The sequence below is a fragment of the Myotis myotis genome, unplaced genomic scaffold, assembly GCF_014108235.1.
Source record: "Myotis myotis isolate mMyoMyo1 unplaced genomic scaffold, mMyoMyo1.p scaffold_m19_p_2, whole genome shotgun sequence".
NCBI classification, from domain to species: domain Eukaryota; kingdom Metazoa; phylum Chordata; class Mammalia; order Chiroptera; family Vespertilionidae; genus Myotis; species Myotis myotis.
Window position 1 is genome coordinate 44,307,479 of NW_023416324.1, and position 15,148 is coordinate 44,322,626.

At 45.5% G+C, this 15,148-nt stretch overlaps 1 protein-coding gene across 1 annotated transcript in view; it reads left to right on the forward strand.

Moving 5' to 3' along the window:
• Positions 1–3,203: 3,203 nt before the first annotated feature.
• Positions 3,204–15,148, forward strand: part of PGM1 (phosphoglucomutase 1) — a 56,753-nt gene continuing 44,808 nt past the window's right edge. The window contains exon 1 of the mRNA XM_036349622.1: positions 3,204–3,630. Coding sequence (XP_036205515.1) covers positions 3,385–3,630 — 246 coding nt within the window. The 5' untranslated portion in view covers positions 3,204–3,384. The remainder of the gene's footprint in view (positions 3,631–15,148) is intronic.

The window sequence follows — 15,148 nt, forward strand, 5'->3', positions numbered from 1 at the left end:
TTGCATATTACCCTTTTATTATATAGGATAGTTAGTTCATATAGCACCAAAGCATTGGAGAAAAAGAATACCTGGCCCTTTGGTACCAAATGTCTCTGGAGCACACAGTCATCCTGTGTTATTGTTGGTCTGTCAAGAATTCTCATTTCTCTTTCTATGGACTCTTCAGGTCCAATGGCTTCTTTTCCTGCATTAGTGTTATCCACGAGAAAACTGGAATCATTCTGCTGCTTTTCTCAACACTGCAAATTGGAAATCTCTGAAATCAGCTTTGGGTACAGGTAGATCTCACTCCCACAGTCATTACATTGCATGGCAAAGGGAGATTTCCAGGTATGTCTAATCAAATTACATAAGAGTTTTCTCTGACTGATGGCAGGAGAGGGAGTCAGAGATTGCAAGATAAGGAGGACTTGATGCAGGTGGCTTCTGGGAGCAGAGAGTGGACTGTGGTTGACAACCAGCAAAGAAACAAGGACCTCTGACCTACAACTGCACAGAAATGAGTCCTGCCAACAAACTGGATGAGCTTGGGAGCAGATGCTTCCCAGAGCCCACCCTAGCTGACACCTTGATTCCTGAGCACTCAATCCAGCCAAACACACCCAGACTTCTGACCTACAGAGCTGTGATAATGAGAGGGTGTTATTTTAAGCCACCAAGTCTGTGGTAATGTGTTACACAGCAAGGAAAGCATGATTACCAGGAGACAAGGATCATGGGGACCACTTGCCACAGGAGCCCAGCCAAGATCAGCAGTCTTGCCCAAATCAGCAGACCACCCAGTTAACTTTTAAAATCATGAGCAATAATAGTACATGGTGCTTGTATTAAGCCACTAAATTTAAGAGTGGTTTGTTATGTAGTTAAAATTAATTGTTACAACTTCTGAGGTGAGAGAAGTATGGAACAATTCCTCTTAAATGAAAAGCCCCATCCTGCCAGAGCTGACCAGGAGCCCCTGAACGACGGCTGAACAGATTACTCTGACACAGTTCACTGTGAAAGAGAGGCTAAGGGACGGCCTGACTGAAGTGACCAGGCTGCCTCGATTGCCTGCCTCATTAGGCTTTTATTGGAATTTTTATATTTAGGTACAATCAGTAGGGTGAGTAACTTGGGAGGACACATGTGTTTACATTGTCCTCTAGGCAAGGGCATCCAGGGATTAAGCATAGGATTCCAGTAAACACCCGGGGGTCTGCACATGCACAGGCTTGTTTGGAAAGGTCAAGGAATAATTAGGGGCGCCGCCTTCAACACTCCCCTAAGTCAGAATTCTGATAAACAGAGCAGGCGGCCTTCCACACACTTCCCTTTTCTCAGAATGTCCTCCTTACAAACTTTCCAACCAAGTCTCATGTGCTCCCCAACGCCATCCTCATTCTGAAGACAATGAAGAATGTACTAGTAGAAAGAACATGGGATCTGACTGAGCCCACCACTCTATAATAATGAGTTACCGTTTATTGAGTACTTACTAGCACTGTGTTAGGAGCTCTATGTTCAGTAGTGATTTAACTCATACAACTCTGTGAAGTAGGTATTTCTAAGACTCAGGGATTCTATGTTATATTTTCATATTGTAGAGTTAGATACCTTTAATTACATTAACCATTTTATCAATTCTCTAGCCTATAAAATGGGTTGATTATAGAGCTTAATTCACAAGATGATACTACTCTATAAGCTTTGCGAATTTTTGTGTAAGTATTGGAAATCCTTACCAGCAGTCCAGGATTTAGTTTTCATGTTATTTGTCCGGAAAGTCATCTATGGTGACAATATAAAAATTTTTCTATATTGACAAAACAGCTACTGAGCATGTATATCAGCACTTGATTTCTGAGAGTCAGCATTCATGTGTCTGTCAGCCTCTCTGCTTGATCAAGAGATACCAGTTAACCATTACAAGGGCATAAATATAATCAAATCCACAGATTAACGATAAGTTCTAGTTTTGGAGCTGGGGTTGGAGAGCTAATATTTTTTGAGGGCCTCTATGTGTCAGATACCATTCCAGGAGATTTACTTACATCACCTGATAATGATTGGATCTGTCTGGACTGGAGCTGAAGAATGGATAGTTCATAAAGTGTATTGGGTGATTCTACTGTGTCTCCATGATCAAAAACTACTGACATACAAACCCCCAATGAGTCTCACAGCAATTCTCTAAGATAGGTTTTATATCAACTTATGGTAAAGAAATGGATGCCTACAGGTATTAACTAACTCACCCAGGTCACACCTGTAATTAGCAGGAGAAAGTCCGTTTTTTCCTACTTCACCAAGCAGAGGAGACAATCACTCTTGCCAAATCAAGGGGGATGCTGAACTCAAGATCCCTACTCAATAAACCAGTCTCCTTCCCTGACTCTCTATCGACCATGAATCCTTTCTGGCCACCTCAATCCTCCTTGATCTCTTCACCAAATCTCTGTTACGTGAATAACTGGCATGTTTTGATGATAATATACTCAGCCTTACCTTATATTTGTACCCACATTTATCAAGGCCTCCCAGTACATTTATGTCCTGGTTGTCAAACCTGGCGAGACAGGCAGGCAAATCATGGTAAGAGCCCTGGTTTTGGAGCCACACCCACGTGAGTTGGCCTCCTCCATGTGCTTATCTCTATGGCCTTGACAAGCCATTTGTGTTTTTTTTGAATCTCAGTTTTGTAAGCATAAAACTGACCCCTGCACTTTAGCAAGGATTAGAAACATTATATTCAGTAAAACCTTACTTATTAGTATACCCACCCTAACCAATGGAAGTAAAGTGACATGGAGAGTAGTAAGAATAATTAGACCTTTAGAGTTATTTTTTTAACACGATACCCTAATATTTGGAGAGAGAATGAAAGAACGAGGAGTCAAAATCTAGTTAAGGCTGCACTTTTATCCCTCAGAACTGGTTTCCAGAAAATTATTTACTGGAAAATTATGATAATCTAGCTGAACTACAGGAAATCGTTATGCTCTGTATTTTTCTCACCTTGCCTCAAGTTTTTGTCCTATGACCTGGGCCCTACCCCAAGCTTTGCCCTCCATTACTGGAGGAGTTGAGGATTTCATTTTAGGGTGGTTTGGTTGGGGTGGGGTGGGGAGTAGGGCAAATCTGAGAGGCTCCACCCATTTCTCTAGAGGCCGGGAGGTGTGCGCACCCCATTCCCCTCCCACTGAAATCTGCCGGGAGGTGGGCGGGCGGCGGAGGGAGGGCCCGATCCCCTGTCCCTTTAAGGAGAAGGGCCGAGCGCGGCCGGAGAGCCGGCGTTGCCCCTACCCCGCCCGCGCCCTCACCCAGAACAGCTGCAGCCTCGGCCCCGGCCGCCCCTCGGTTCGCAGAGTCCGCTCGGGCTCCAGGCAGCCAGTCGCCAACATGGTGAAGATCGTGACAGTGAAGACCCAGGCGTACCCGGACCAGAAGCCGGGCACGAGCGGGCTGCGGAAGCGGGTGAAGGTGTTCCAGAGCAACGCCAACTACGCGGAGAATTTCATCCAGAGTATCATCTCCACGGTGGAGCCGGCGCAGCGGCAGGAGGCCACCCTGGTGGTGGGCGGGGACGGCAGGTTCTACATGAAGGAGGCCATCCAGCTCATCGTCCGCATCGCCGCCGCCAACGGGGTAAGGGACGCGCCGGCCCCCGGCAGCCAGCGCCCGGGCGCGGGGCCGTGCGCTACGTGCGGCTGGTGTCGCCCGCGCGCCCGCCCGCCCGCTGGGTGCCGGCCACTTCCGTGCGCGGCCGCCCCCGTCTCCACCCCCAGCTCCTCTGCGCTCGCTCCCGCCGGCCTGGAGGCCCGGGGAGGTCGCGCGTGCGGGGAAGTGGCCGCTTAGCCGCGGCGCTGCTCTCCCGACTCCCCGGGGGGACAGGGAGGCGCGGGCGGGGGAGCAGGGCTTGACCTTGGGGAGCCCGCCTCCGCCTCCTGCCCCTCCCATCGCTCCTCCTCCCCTCCCCGGGCCTCTGACATTTACGGGACCGTTTCCTGCGCCTAAAGATACGGTTACAGAGCGGAGTGCGGTGCCTGAGCCGGGAAAGGTTAGAGGCCGCCGCCCGGCTCAGAACCCCCTCGCTTCCAGCCCCGGTTGCCTTCTATTCTGGTCGGGGACTGGCGCTCCCCGCGGGCTCCGAGCCCGATGCTGGCGGCCGGGGTGGCCCACAGGCCTGCACCGCGGAGTGAGTGGTTGGCTCATTCTCCACCCGGCGGTTTGCGTTGGGACAGAGCCTTGCGCGGCCTGGTTGCTGGGACCCAGGGTTTTCAAAGGCTAGTCTTTGCCCAGTGGCGCTTCTGGGTCTGTTCCACGGAGGGGGCTGGAGCTGAATTTTCACTGGAACAGAAACTGCGTACCCAACGGCGCTCTTGTGCAAGCAGTTCAGGAAATTAATGCAACACCGTGTCCCTTCTCCGCCCCTCCCTCCCCGGACGTTAACTGGTTTAACTGGGCAGGTTCACTCGGACAGGTGAAACTTTGAGAGAGACTTTGCAGTAAACCCGATATACGGGAAAAACGCATTCACAACAGAGGTAAATCAGGGCTGATTGTTCACTCGCTTGTATAAAACGTCTTCTAACGAGTTTTTTTAAAGACCAAATTTCCTTTCTATATTTAAAATAAGATTTGACCTTTACCAGCTCTTGTGAAACTCATTCCAATATTTTAATTCATTTTAGTAGTACTTTATTTATCTCATTAACATAGAGTGCCATTTTGCCAAGCACCTTGAGAAGCCCTTTACGTGCAGTAGCTCATTTAACCTACTGCAGCCCTGTGTGGTCAATGCCACTATGGGCATCTTCAAGTTGCCAAGGAGAAAATGGGGGCTTAGGCAGGTTAAATCATTTGCAGGCTCTGTAATGGCAGCACTGAGACTGCAGCACGGAATTTGCACAGCTTCCGAGAACAAAGGGACCCTTACATCTGAAGATCTGTTTTCTAGTAGTCTCCTAACCTAAACTGGACCTAACCTACATCTGCCTCCCTGGGCCAGACCTTGTCTGGATTTTTCTTCATGCTCACGTTTTCAGACAACCTCAAATTCTCTTGAAAGAACAAACTACTACATCCTAGGATAACCCTTCATTTAGTTAAGACTAAAAAAATTATGTTCTTAAAACCTTTTCACCTTTTAGTGACTGCCCTATTGCTTTCCCCCATTATGCCAATCTTTGTAAGACGTGTTTGTGTTCACCATCATTGATTTCTCACCTCCCATGCACTCCCCACCCCACTACAGCCTGGCTTCTGCTTTCTCTATCACTCCACTAAAATTTCTCTCACCAAGGTTATTACTGACTTTCTGGCTGCTAAGTCCATTTGAACATTTTTTAGGCCAAACCCGCCAGTGTGAGGATCTCAAACACTGCAGGGAGCTCACGAGGAACCTGTCAGTTAAACTGCGCTGACTCCTGGGATAATGCCAGAACAAGCCAAGCCCAGTCAGTCCTCACCCACTTGGGACTTAGAGTCAAGAAGGTTTGTGTTGGAGGCCAGATGGGTTACAGACAGCAAACCAACAGCTGCTACAAGGTGCAGTGAGAGCTATGGAGGTGAGCAAGGCAGACTATTCGAGCAGAAAAGAGGTGCATCTGATTCAGGCATAGAGGCAGGGAAGTGACAACTACACCCAGACTTGGAGGTGCCGGGGTCCTGCCCCAGCAGGTCCAGGGGTTCCCAAAGGCGTAGACGGAGTCGGCGAAGAAGGAAGGACACAGAGACAGTGTTCAGTTGATCAGCAGCCTAGCCAGGATCTCCAGCCAGGATCTCCAGCCAAGTTCTGGTCTGGATCTCCAGAGAGGTTCTGCTTAGGATCTCCAGCCAGGTTCTGTGTCCATGTTCTCTTGCTAGGTTCTCCAGGCTCTCCAGCCAGGTTCTGTAGCCATGTTCCCTCGCTAGGTTCTCCAGCCAGGTTCTGTCCAGGTTCTCCAGCCAGGTTCAGTCACCAGGTTCTAGTCAGGTTCTTTTGCCAATTTCTGTAGTCAGGTTCAGTCCAGGATCTTTTGCCATGTTCTCTCCAGCGAAGTTCTTCTGTCTGTAGGTTCTGTGTAGGTTCTGTCTTCTAAGTTCTGTGTGTAGGTTCTGTCTTCTGTTGTCTTGTTACATCTGTATTTATACCAGTTGACTCCAATCCTATCAATCTCTATTCCAAAGGTTAGGGCGTTTCTTATCTCCATTCCAGGGAGTAAAGATTATGTAGCTTAAGCATGATTGTTCATATTTAAAGTGATTAATTACCCGCCTGGCACTTAGTTAAGAGGTTTTATTCCCTCCCTAACTTCAGGGGAAAATCCCTACCTGGGGAAACAACCTTTCTCAGAGAGGTGACCCTGGTTAAAACACATAGTGCCTAGAAGGTGAGCAAACATATTAAGAACAGTATGCCATATATGCCAGGTCCCTTGAAACAGCAAGGATGGACCGGCTCCCAGCATGGAGGTAAAGAGGAGAAAAGAATATTCGAGGTGGAACCAAATGTGAGAGAGCATAGCATGTTGAAGAGGTAGGTTGGAGGCTCCCCCACCTTCCAACTCTGTACTTTTGTTTCATACTCTACAAAAATTAATGCACTAAAAACACACCTCATGTTGTATATTTTACAAAATACTTTCACACGCATTGCTTTATTTCCTCCCAAAAGCAGAGATTTCAGGTGTCACAGGTCACAGTCAGGAACACAGACTAGGAACGGCCCCCTCTGTTCCTAGGATGGAGAGATGTCACAGAACAGACACCCCAGGACTGGACTCCAAATACTGGGTTCCCCCTGGGAGTGGCCGAGGACACTGCCAGTCTGGGAGAAGTTTTAAGTTGGAGAGGAGAAGTGTGCCGACCTTGCTACTGGGGGTGAAGCCACTCGCTCGCTATTAGATTGAATTGAAACCAGTTAATGGAATCACATGAGGCACAAGAGGCAAAATCTACATCAAGACATGACTGGTTTTCTCCCTTTGATGATTCAAATAAACAATGAAAACTGAGCCAGTAGAATATAATGCTAGGACCAGCTGGCCTCCCTGGAGCCAACGGGGGCAAATCATCCAATGAATACTGGGAAGTCACATTTTACCCTGGGATGATGGAGTCTCAAGTTAGAGTGGAAGGTCAGACTTTAGTAGAGTCAAAGTCATCCTGAAAAAAATCTTAGAAAAGTACCACATTGGAAAACAAAATATGCCGTGCAATACTTATGTCTTTAAATCCCAGAGGCAACTAGAAATTTTTGCCATGGACCACTCTTTGGCCATGCAGATAATCATGCCCATTCTCCTTTCCACCCATAAAACACATCACACTTTCACAGGGAAGGTGCCCTAAATCCCTTGCAATAAATATATGGAGTTATAAGTGGAGCATTCACCAGCCATAATGTTCGCAATCCACAAAGAAAACCCTTTAGCAGAGCCACGACCTCTGCATCTGCCTGCAGACTGGCTCATCTTTGCCTGAGCTCCTTTCTGTATTGTGGCAAGAAGCAGCCACCTAACACTCCTCTCATGACTTCTCCCAACCATTTGCCTAGAGCAGTGATGGCGAACCTTTTGAGCTTGGCTTGTCAGCATTTTGAAAAACCCTAACTTAACTCTGGTGCCGTGTCACATATAGAAATTTTTTGATATTTGCAACCATAGTAAAACAAAGACTTATATTTTTGATATTTATTTTATATATTTAAATGCCATTTAACAAAGAAAAATCAACCAAAAAAATGAGTTCACGTGTCACCTCTGACACGAGTGTCATAGTTTCACCACCACTGGCCTAGAGCTCCAGGCTTTGTTGGCTAGTGGTCTGCCTCCTAAGGTGGCAGTGGTAACGCTTTTGCCATGGTCTAAAAAAGTATGCTGATGCCACACACTTTAGATTCTGTTTTGGTACAGAATACCAAGTTTTATTATTAGTGTGAGCATCACTGGTTGCTATAACCATTGGCTGCTATAACCGTTTCAAAACAAGTTACTTAACTAAAACAAAAGCTCATAGTAACAGAGGTCTTTCTAGGAGACTTTCCAGGACCAATATGGTGGCTTCATTGTGTAAGGGGACCCCTGTTTCTTTCCTCTTGTAGCTCAGCCTTGCATAGTGACTTGCTTTTATCTGTAAGACCCAAGATGACTGTGTACCCCCATAGGGTGGGTCCGGCCAATAGGGAGGGGCAACAGAGGATCAAAGGCACTCCTTTTTCAGAGACTACATAATTTCACTTGTGTCCTGTTGGTCAAAACTTAGTCTAAGGCAGCCATGGGCAAACTACGGCCCGCGGGCCGAATCCGGCCCGTTTGAAATGAATAAAACTATTGAAAAAAAAGACCGTACCCTTTTATGTAATGATGTTTACTTTGAATTTATATTAGTTCACACAAACACTCCATCCATGCTTTTGTTCCGGCCCTCCGGTCCAGTTTAAGAACCCATTGTGGCCCTCGAGTCAAAAAGTTTGCCCACCCCTGGTCTAAGGCCTCTTCTAGCAGCAAGGGAAGCTGGGAAATATCAGTGTTATTCTGGGTGCTATGTGTCAGGCTAAACATGGGGGTGTCAAGCTAAATGAAAGGGAACATCTATGTTGAGGGACATCCGCCAGCCCTCACTGTCTTAAGTTTGGTGATATCACTTTCAAGTGATATAGTTTACAGAGATGACAGAAACTTAATTTTCTATACAGAAGTAGATTTTTGGAAGAGACCTTGACTATTATTTATTCTAACCTCCATCTTAGAAAGACAACCAAAGCAACCAAGGTACAAATATTCCCATTGTGGAGGACTTTTAAAGTAAACTACTTTATTGAGATGTAATTCACATACCACACAATTCACGCATTTAAAGTGAACAATTCAATATTTTTAGTGTGTTTACAGATTTGTGCAACCATGATCATGATCTAATTTTAGAATATTTCTGTGACCCTAAAAGAAGCCCCATGTATTAGCAGTGAATCCCTCTTGCTCCCCTATGCTTTCGGACCTAACTAAGCAACCACCACCAGTCTACCCTAGGTCTCTATAAATTCACGCAGATGGATCTTACATGTGTTCAGTTTTGGTTGCCATGCAGAAGAAGTTCATTTAGCAAGTGCAGCCCCTGGGAGCATGAGAAGCAGAGGCAGAGCGTTTGTGTCCAGAACAGAATTAGTGTCCCAGGCTCTGTCTGCACTGCCTTGTGCATGGAGACGCAGAGTTGAATCTGATCCCATTCTCAAGGAATCTGAATGGGATAAGATTGATATACACATAGAAAGGCAATCGCCACTATCTAGTATAAGAACTAATAATTAAAGGAAAAGAGAGGGCTGTGGGAACTCAGGGCAGGAGCCCTTGCCCCAGCCTGAGGTGGGTCTCTGTGTCGAGGGGGTAGTGTGGCCAACGAAGGCTTTCTGCATGAGATGAGTCTGTTTTTCTCAGCAGACTCCCTGTCCAAAGCAGACAGGCTGTCAAAAAAGGAGGAGAAATTTCTCCAGGAGAATAGCTTCTTTATTTTCATGAGTGTAAGCAATCAGATTTCCTTTTTTACAAACATATTTGAACTTATATATCCACATTAGTATTGTACCCTGCCAAATCACCATTCTGGGAACTGTACACTTATCCCAGCGATGCGTCTAGTGCTCCTAGCATTTTGAAACTCCTCTCTGGGAATTATTGCGCAGCCAGTCGGTTTATGGGTCACCTAGGAAAACCAGTCACATTATTTTAGAGTCATGCCTCATTTTTCACCTAAAACGATGGAACAAGATTTGATCACCCACTTTATTCATTAGACACGGCTCCAACCAATTTTTGTCTCTTTCCAAAGTTCAAATCTATTCTCCAAGGATGACATTTGTTATGACTGAAGACTTTCAAAGAAAGTGCCACAGACTGTAAAGACATTTGCCCGAAAAAGAGTTCCAGATATGTTAGTGCGATGCCAGCATTGTTTGAACAACTACGTTGCTTCCCACCGTGATTGTGCTGAAGGAGGTAACATTAATTTAGATGAAAATACTCTGGCATATCTTTAAAATGAGTTACTGTGTTTTATGTTGTTCATGCACACTGCCCCGTCGAGAGGGTCTTAGAAGACAGTTCATGCTGAGAGATGTTTTGGCCTCCACTTTCCTTCTGCGGTCTGCCGTGGTGGCCTGGGGACACAGTTCTCTTCCATGCTGGTAAACAGCTAAACATGTCTGGGTTAGGCATTTAGAAATTGTGCACAATGGGGAGGTTTCCTAAAACAAAATGGCCCTGACCCAGGACGAGAGTCCTGTCAACTCGAAGCCACACAAACCTAGATGGTAAGCCTGTGCCCGCCTGACTCTGAGAAATTGTCCCATGGTGGCAGAGTCCAGAAAATGGAGCTGGGATGGCATAACTGGGTGGAGATAGGAAAGATCTTTGGTTTTAGTAGGAAAACTACCATGTTACACCACCTCCATGGGACTTTGGAGCAAATTGAAATCCACTTAAAAAAAGAAACAGAAGGGAAATACATAGGAAATTCAGGTGGAATTGGGAGTAAGCTTTGTGCCTGTCATGAAAGACAAACTGTCTCTCTGAGCAGGCTGCTTGGGTGGCGCCAAGCCCTCTGCAATCAAATTCATGAGAAAAACACCACACCATTTACCCAGTTCCCCGCATGTAGATTTGGTATAAAAAGACTAATAATAATATCTGCCTTGAAAGATTCATGTGAGGATGGAGTAAAATTTGTGAAGCACTTAGCACAGAGCCTGACATGGTGTTTAGTAAACAGCAGATTCTGATGCGTCTAGCAATTATTATGATTATTCCAAATGCTGAGGCCATCAGAGGGCAGAGGGAGGGCCTTCTGTGTCTGCCACAATCCCACCACCTAGATGTCCTGTCCTGTCTTGGTCCACACAATATCCCTTGAAATTGTCCTGTGAGGCAGAGGTCCACAGTTGCTGTAAGTCTCAGTTACAGGCCCGGTGATGTCAGACCTTCACCTCTTTGGAGCCATGAGCTAGCAGTGGGTAGTTGAAGATGGATAGCTTATGAGGATGGGCCCAGGCCGATGTCATGTTCCAGACTGGAAGCCACAAGAAATGTCTGCAGGCACTGATGCAAACCTCCTGGGCTGCATGGGTTTATTCCGTCCACAGCATTATTGAGCACCTTTGTGCACTCTTTAGGCTCCAGGCACTGTGTGAGATGGTTGGGGGTAAAAGATGAGTAAGACAGAGTCTTAGGATGCTCATGCTAGTAGAGGAGCATCCGTAGGTGGTTACAAAGATATGGCGTGAATACTAGTGTATTAGTTTCTTCTGGCTGCTGACAAATGACTGCAAACTGAGTGACTTAAAACTACAGAAGTGTATTTTCTCACAGTCATGGAGACCAGAAGTCTGAAATCAAGGCGCTGGCCTCGCGGGGGGGGGGGGGGGGGGGGGGGGTGGGGGGGTGGGGGGGTGGTGCTTCCTTGCCTCTTTCAGCTTGTGGTGACTCCAGGTGTTCTTGGCTGTGTGGCTGCCTAACTCCAGTCTCTACCTCCACCTTCACGTGGCCTTCTCTGTGCGTCTTCTCCTCTTCTGTCTCCTTTAAGGACATTTATTATTGGATTTAGGGCCAACTTGGGTATTCCAGGATCGTCTCCTCACAAGATCCTTAACTTAATTCCATCTGCAAAGACCCTTTTATCAAATAAGATCACATGATCAAGTTCTGAGTGGATTATATCTTTGGTAGGTGGGTCGGGGGTGGCTACCATTCAACCCACTGCAACTAAATGAGAGGAGCTATTCAGGGAATCATGGGAACACAGAGGAGAGACACCCAGCTCCACTTTGAAGGGGAAAAGAAGAACAAGGATATCTTCTCTTCTCAGATCAGGTGATTTTTTAGGCAAACGATAATGATAAGGAGGAATCAGAGAAAACTTGGCGAAGAGAGAAGTGAGGGTGGAGGCAAGGCCCAGCCACTAGTTTAATACATATCGCTAATACCTTTGTTGTCCTACTTAAAAGTATACCAATGGTAATAATTGGCAAGAAGATTTCAGAACTCCACGATCCACAATGCTTCTGTAGACTCTTGACATAGTGCCAAATGGAAGACATGCCACTTGGGGGCTCCCTGAACATTACCAGATAACTTGAGTTCACAGTGAGGGGTTGGAATGGAAAGGTTCAAATCTCAGTTGTACAATTTACTGTGCAGTATCATGTATTTTTCTTAATTGATCTAAAACCCAGTTTTCTCACTTGTAAAATGGGATTAATTCTAATTAATATCTGCCCTACTAGAGTGTTTTATGAAAATTAAATAATGGGCATGCAAAGGTTTGGGGAATTCTAAGGTGCAACCCAAAGGTGAGTTGTTATGTTTATTTTGAAATTACTCCAGAAAAGTAACCCCACTGGACTGATGTCAGCCTCCTGCCAAAACAAATCTCAACGTGCAGTTTTTATCTGGCATCTCTCAAAGTCCAAATCTGAAGATGGCTAAAGAATAATCCAAAAGTAAAGCCATCACACCATTTTGTGGTTAGCGGGACATCAAAATAATGTCTTTTACATTAGAATTTCATTGCAGTATAACTTTGGTGTCAGACAGACTTGAGTTTGATTCCTGGATATGCTGTTGTTTATTAGCTAATTCATCTTAGGCAAACTGCCTGAACAGTTTTTGTTTTTTTTCTTTACTCACTGGTAAAATTAAAATACTATGTCATAGAGGTGTGTTTAGGAAATAATAAGACAAGGCATAGGAAGTTACCTAGCCTCATGCCTCACACATAGTCATAATAAGCGGGCTGCTCCACTGGGCAGTGGGGATTTTGATGGGAAATACAGACCCTTTAAACCAGTGGTTCTCAACCTTTTGTTCCTTTAAATACAGTTCCTCATGTTGTGACCCAACTATAAAATTATTTTTGTTGCTACTTCATAACTGTAATGTTGCTACTGTTATGAATCATAATGTAAATATCTGATATGCAGGATGGTCTTAGGCGACCCCTGTGAAAGGGTCGTTCGACTGCCAAAGGGGTCGCGACCCACAGGTTGAGAACCGCTGCTTTAAACTTTTCTTTGCTGATAGCCCCCCAGCCACCTTGCACCTTCTCAGTTCCACTTTTCTTCTTCTCAGCTGTGTCATGACCTGTCAAGATGCTCCACACCTGTTAGCCTGTAAGATTCCACACAGAAGTGTCTTTTGTTTAGGGAGCGTTTCATGCACGGGGCCTGGGGTGGAGGTCGGGGACCTGTTCTGTATAACCTTAGGTTTTCAATAGTATGTTATCTGCCTGATACTTAGTTGTATCATCTCAAAAGGACACCGTGACCAGCCCCCAAATAAGCAGAATTGTCCCTGAGTAGCTTAAGTGCTAGTCAGAGTGTCTGGTGTTTGCATCCCAGGTCTGCCCACAAGGGTCTTAGGGTAGCGGTTTTAGTAAATAGTTGGTTGAATCTACCTGCTCCAGCAGCTTCTCCCAAACAATATTTGAAGGGGTGCTTTCCATTCATCAGCCATAACTGAGCATTTTCTCATTTCTCTCTATTGTGCTGTGCATTTGGGGCATACACTGTGCGTGCAGTCTCCCACTCTCTGTGGAGCTTGTCACCCAGTGGGCGCTACAGTAGTGTGACAGGTGCCTCCTGGGGTGTCATTGAGAGCCCTTGGAGAGACACATGGAGAGGTGGTCAGAGGAAGTCTCCAGAGGAGATGCACTTGAGCCAAGCCCTGAAGGATAACAAAGAGGAAGCCAGGAAAAAGTGGAGACATTCTAGCAGAGGGACCAGCACAGGCAAAACAAAGAGGCCATTGTGGGAAGTAAGGGCTTACTTACTTAGACTTTAAAACAGTACTGTCTGAGCTCCTGCATTGCAGGGAGGGAGGAAGTGGCTACAGCATGATGAGTTATTACCACACGGGTCCTTAACCCCTGAGCTCGCTTTACACAGGCCAGCCTAAGACGCAGCCTTAGTATGGGTCAAAATCCCCACTGTCCATCTTATGTCCCCCAAATGGGAAGGGAGAATCTTGGAGACTTAGCTTAGCAAATGTAAAAAGTTATTTATAAGGAGGACTGGGTCATAGTACTTGTCTGGTAATACATTAATGCTCTAGCAGTGTGCTGAGACTATCTTTTTAAAAAAATATTTATTTGGAGTAACATCGGTTAATAACATTATATGAATTTCAGGTGTAGAGCTTGGTAATGTGACATCTGTATACTCTATTGTGTGCTCACCACCTGAAGTCTAGTTTCCTTCTGTCACCATACATTTGACCATCTCTACCCTCTTTGTCCTCCCCAATCCCTTCCCCTCTGGTAACCACCTTCTGTTGTCTGTATCTTTGAGTTTTTTGAGGGCCAACTGCTGTCTGCCACAAAACTCCAGGGAGCATGATTCTCGTTGTATTCCAGATGAAGGGGCCCCCTAGCATGGTGCAATGTGGCTGGAGCCAGTTCGTGCGCCCCCTGGTGAGGCTGTGGGAATGCTTGCTTGTTTTTTCTATTTTCTACCACAAGAGGGAAACATATAACCATGAATGATTTAAAAATAAAGGCATTTTTAGGATAAACCTAATTTTACTAGGGGATTTTAAGATGTACATAGTTCTTGGTAATATTCAGAAGAAGGAAAATATTCTGTTAGCTCCAAATGAATATTCCTAAAGGATTTAAATGAAAATTATATTGAGGATGTTCTAAAAAGAAAACAAGATATATATGAATGTGAATGTTATATGAACCATATAAATTGTTGTTTCTATAGGTCAAAATTGTTGAGTATTGGTGATATATATATATATATATATATATATATATATATATATAGCTAATATGCAAGTGTTCCCTCAGGAGTTTGAACAGGAGACCAGGAGTTCGATCACTGCGATGATGTGTGCTGACCACCAGGGAGTGGCACAGAATGAAGGAAGGGTCCGGCCGGCAGTCACCAGCCAAGGAAGGAAAGCCCCGGCTGGCAGCCAGAAGGCCCTGATTGGCCCTGATCGCCGGCCAGGCCTAGGGACCCTACCTGTGCACAAATTTCATGCACCAGGCCTCTAGTTTCTAATAAAATAGGAGTCCTCCTCACATGTACATTATGTGTGAAAGGGATTATTAAGACCTAATAGAATGATATATGTGAATTATGCCTTAGTTTTTTTTTTTAACTTAAATTCTTTATTGTTTAAAGTAT